Genomic DNA, 5,000 nt, shown 5'->3' with positions numbered 1-5,000 from the left:
TGTATAGAGTGTAAGGTACAATGTACAGGGTATAGGGTACAGAGTATAGGGTGTAAGGGTATTGGGAATAGGGTATAATGTATAGAGTGTAAGGTACAGTGTACAGGGTATAGGGTTCAGGGTGTAGGGCGTAAAGGTATTGGGAATAGGGTATAATGTATAGAGTGTAAGGAACAGTGTACAGGGTATAGGGTGGAAGGGTATTGGGAATCGTATATAATGTATAGAGTGTAAGGTACAGTGTACAGGGTACAGAGTATGGGGTACAGAGAATAGGGTGTAAGGGTATTGGGAATGGGGTATAATGTAAAGAGTGTAAGGTACAGTGTATTACATTACATTTCATTGAGCAGACGCTTTTATCCAAAGCGACTTACAATTGTTCAAACACTGACGGACGCAGCCATCAGGAGCAACTAGGGGTTAAGTGTCTTGCTCAAGGACACTACAGCATGCTAGCAGGAGGAGCCTGGGATCCAACCAGCAACCTTTAGATTACTAGACCACCAGCTCTACCGCTTGAGCTGCCATCCCCGACAGTGTACAGGGTATAGGGTACAGGGTGTAGGCCACAGGGTAGAGGTGAGGAGAGGAAACTCACAGACGGGACAGGGCCTCGTTCTTCTGAAACAGCAGCTCTGGAATCTGGCTCAGATGATTCTTGTTGAGACGACTTGATGGTTTCAGGGTTAGAAGGTAAACAGCAAAAGCGAGCGTTTGGATTAAAAAGACACCGACACATTGTTCATTGAGCGTTCATGGCTCGCTGCTGTGCATGGGGCTCTTACAGTCTCTCAAGCTCCTTCAAGTCATCGAAGGCTCCTCTCTCAATGTTGTTGATCTGGTTCTCCATCAGATGACTGTAAAAAAACACCAGATTCAGGGTGAGGCAGCGTGAATCACTGAGGCGCTTCGATCGAGAGTGCAGAGGAAAGGAATAGATAGATGGACAGATGGATGGTAGCGAGGCTGAAACAGATGATAACACAGAACGACAGATGAACTGAATATGCAATAGAATTTTAGATAAAATGGTAGAACGATAGACCAATGAACAGCAAAGTAGCACAACAAAATGAACGATAACATAATAAAAAGTACAACACTCTGGTTTAAAAAGATGTCTATTTCCGAAGGAAAAGTAAGAAAACTTGTACTTGATAACCTTTGTTTTGGGACATGACTTCTCTCTCTCCTGGTGTGGTCTTGACTACAACACCAGCATAGACAGACAGACTGACACATAGATTAATTATTTGGAAAAACATGGAAATACACCGATCAGCCGCACCATTAAAACCACCGACAGGTGACATGAATAACACAGATCATCTGGTTCCAATGGCACCTGTCAAGGGGTGGGATATATTATTATTATTATATACTTTTTTATATTATTATAATATATATACTGTTATATATAATTATTATTATTATGGAGTGTTATTTATTATATACTGAATATATGAGGCAGCAAGTGAAGAGTGAGTTGTTGAAGTTGATGTGTTGAAGCAGCGTAAGGATCTGAGCCACTTTGACAAGGAGCACATTGTGATGCTGGACGACTGGGTCAGAGCATCTCCACCACCACAGGTCTTGTGGCTGTTCCTGCTCTGCAGTGGTTACTACCAACAGTGTCCAAGGAAGGACGACCGGTGAACCGGCGACAGGGTCATGGGGCCCAAGGTTCATTGGAGCAATGGAAGAAGGTGGAGGTCTGATGAATCACCTTTTCTTCTACATCATGTGGATGGGCGGGGTTAGTGTCGATCCCATGGAGCATCTGTGGGATGTGCTGGAACAACAACTTTCAACAACCAACCAACTTTCAGGACTTAAAGGATCTGCTGCTGACATCTTGGTGCCAGATACCACAGGACACCTTCAGAGTCTGGTGGAGACCATGTCTCCACCTCACAGCTGTTTTGGCGGCAGGAGGGGGAGCGACACAATATTAGTGTTATTGGTGGTGTTTTAAATGTTGTGGCTGATCGGTGTACATAGAAATATATATATATATATATATATATATATATATATATATATATATATATATATATATATATATATATAAGACCGCACTAAAAGACTGGATCCACTTTGCTGATGACCACATCACTACCTCCAAACAGCAACGCGAATCCCGATGGGGTTCCTAATCTGTCCTGGGCAGCCCCCCAGAGATGTCATTCGCTCTGTACATGTCATCCATCGGACAGCTCATGTCCATCACTGACCCCTGCTCTCCTTGCAGGGTTTAGCACAACCACCGCTGGCCATGCCTCTCCCATGAGGCATTGTGTTTCCAGGTCAAAAGGTCACGGCTATAACACCTCCCTATGGCGAGTTCTGACTGACAGTGACACCGGATAAGCCTCTTAGGGTGTCTAATGTGTCAGGGCTGAAGCTGAAACATTATTGCGGTCCCTTTGAGGTTTGGTTTTCATGGGGAAACAAGTAGTAGGATACAAGCAAGATTCCCACGTTCCACGAGACTTGGACGTGCACGGGAAATGTGGACGAAGTGTCTGCTCATTGAAATATAAGCTCCCGTCCTGTCAAAAGGGGGAGGGATGATCTGAGAAGGGGCTAAGGTTGAGAGACCAGAGCATAGTTGCCGTCATAATCTGGTCTTGTAGACGGTGGAGGAAAAACAGGGACCCTGGTATTACAACTCTACTAATGTTACTCACGAATCCCATAATGCACTCCAGTGTTGGATGTTTGTTCTTTTGGGTGATCTAAGGAATGTTCTACTGTTAATGACTGAATGTTAGGGGTCAACTCTCACTGTTTTGACAATGACTTGATCGCAAATCAAATCAAAAGCTGGAGTATGGCGTACCGGCACTGTCAGCGCTCACTAATGTGTCATGCAAAATGCATCATAATAAACACGACTGTCTTTGAATGAAACTATTTGAATGGCCCACTCAGCATCCATGGCATCCTGGTCGATCTGGAAGGGGGACCCCTCCCTTTGTTGCCCCTTCTCAATGTTTCAAGTGGGTTTTTTTCCGGCTGTTTTTCTTTGCCCGAACGGATGAAAAGGCGAGGGATAACCTAATTCAATGTGAAATGTGGGCTTGTGGCTTCAGTGATTATTTCGGTTTGTTGCCCGTTTACGCTGGGTTGGAGGCAGGCAAGTCCTGACAACTAATATCATCAGCACGCCAAAGCATTCAACAGATTATGAATCACTTTTGGAGATGAGCGTCGAAGTTGGAAAAAGGTCAGAAAATGAGGTTCCATGAAGGAAAATGACCAGAATCCTTTCAAAGCCAATCTATTTCCTGATTGATAAGGGAATCATAAAACAATGAATTCTGTGTATTTTCTTGCGCGAAAAAGTAATTTGGCTTCAATTCAAACCTGAAAATGGAATTTTTTTTTCCTAAGCTACTGTGCAGACCCCCACACCCCGAAGTGGAAGTCAAGACTAGACCAGGTCTGGACTGGGGGGTGAGACAGAGTCAAGTCCACGGCGTGACGGGGACCGTTCGAGATCAGCGAGGCTGAAACCAGAGGAAAGACCGACATCAGAGCTGCTCACGTCCAGCGGAATTCCACGACTGCCTGAGACAGAGTCGAGTCGGATTTCCGACGAGAGTCCTTACAGACGCCGACGGCAAACCGGACTGGGGACAGAGTCCAGGCCGGCCCTGCCAGGCGCAGAACGGGGTGAGCTGAGCGCTCTTCGATGTGGAAAACAGTTCCCGGGGGTACTCACAGGACTCTGAGGTGTTTGAGGCCCGACAGCTCCGTCTTGGTGACGACGGTCAGGTTGTTGCCGTTCAGGTCCCTGCGGAGAAACGAGTCGAGTCAACGACTTGAGGAGACACAAACATGAGAAGACGCATGTATGACACGCGAGAAGACAAAGTCAACACCATTTATGGACGACGCACGGGTGAAGAGCTTTGTGTGTCTGTGTGAATCTGTGTGACCTGGCATGGAGACACACACACACATACACACACACACACACAGGACCGGACTCCCAGATCCCCGGATTGGATCCAGCGGGAGGACTCGCCGGGATGAGGTTGTTTTATTAAACCACAGCAGGAGCAGCCGAGCAAGGGAGCGATGACACGTCGGCTGCAGAACATCCACTGTTGGAGGAGGTCTGCAGGTCTTTAATTCACACTCCTTTCATAGTCACATGAGCTTATTTTAACAGCTCTCATCGGCTGGTTCTTATTCTGCGTCCGAGGCAGCAGCTCGACGAGCTCTGGCTCCGACTCTGCTGCCGGGAGTCACAGTCGCGTCAGCTTTGCCGTTGCTTATTATTACTATCCCTGTCTGCCAGCTGGGTTGTTACCATGCAAGAGTTGTGGAAAATATCTTAAATCCGTTTAATATCCAAGTCTGTCTAATCAGTCTAATATCTTCCATTAGGCTTATTGTGCGTCACAGACCGCTGTGATCTGATTGGGCATGCTTTGAAAGAGGAGCAGTCAAGGGGTTTGAAGATCAAACTGTTTGAACGTGGCTTGACGAACCAGGGCAGGACGCCCGCGCGCCCGGTCGGACGGCGCCGCCCTCTCCCTCGACAGGAAAAATGCCGATTTCGCCACCGCCTGGCTCTCCGAGCGTCGGGGAGGACGGTCGGTCGAAACCCCCGCCCCCTCAACCGGAGAGACCCGGGCCCGAGGGACGGAGCCCCGCCCGGGTCCACACGCGGCTGACCCGGTTCTGGTCCGGAACGGGACCGTGGCCCTATCCACTGCAAGCAGCCTGCGGAGGCCTGACACACCGCCCGGCCTCCAAAGCGTCATCGGTCTCTTTTGGAATGAGGCCTTGAAACAAACCGTCTGCGCGCGACCGACTCTCCTCCCGCGCTGCCACCGTGTCGCTTTAAACGTGCACGATATGATATGGCCCCCCTTTGTGTTGCCGTGGAGATAACAAATTATGGGAGGGGCTTAACGTCACGTTCTCATTGTCTGGCTTTGATTGACAGCTAAAAATGGTGGATGATGTCACTTTTCCCACGA

The 5,000-nt window shown here is 47.9% G+C and overlaps 1 protein-coding gene across 1 annotated transcript in view; it reads right to left on the bottom strand.

Moving 5' to 3' along the window:
• slit1b (slit homolog 1b) overlaps nt 1-5,000 on the bottom strand; it is a gene marked incomplete at both ends in the record, with an annotated part of 51,889 nt that overhangs the window by 42,906 nt on the left and 3,983 nt on the right. Inside the window, 3 exons of the mRNA XM_079999569.1 lie at nt 602-673; nt 789-860; nt 3,731-3,802. Of these exons, the coding sequence (XP_079855695.1) occupies nt 602-673; nt 789-860; nt 3,731-3,802 (216 nt within the window). The remainder of the gene's footprint in view (nt 1-601; nt 674-788; nt 861-3,730; nt 3,803-5,000) is intronic.

Source organism: Zeus faber, assembly GCF_960531495.2.
Source record: "Zeus faber genome assembly, chromosome: 4".
NCBI lineage: Eukaryota > Metazoa > Chordata > Actinopteri > Zeiformes > Zeidae > Zeus > Zeus faber.
Note: the sequence above shows the minus strand (reverse complement) of the source record. Positions and strands in the feature narration are given on the sequence as shown.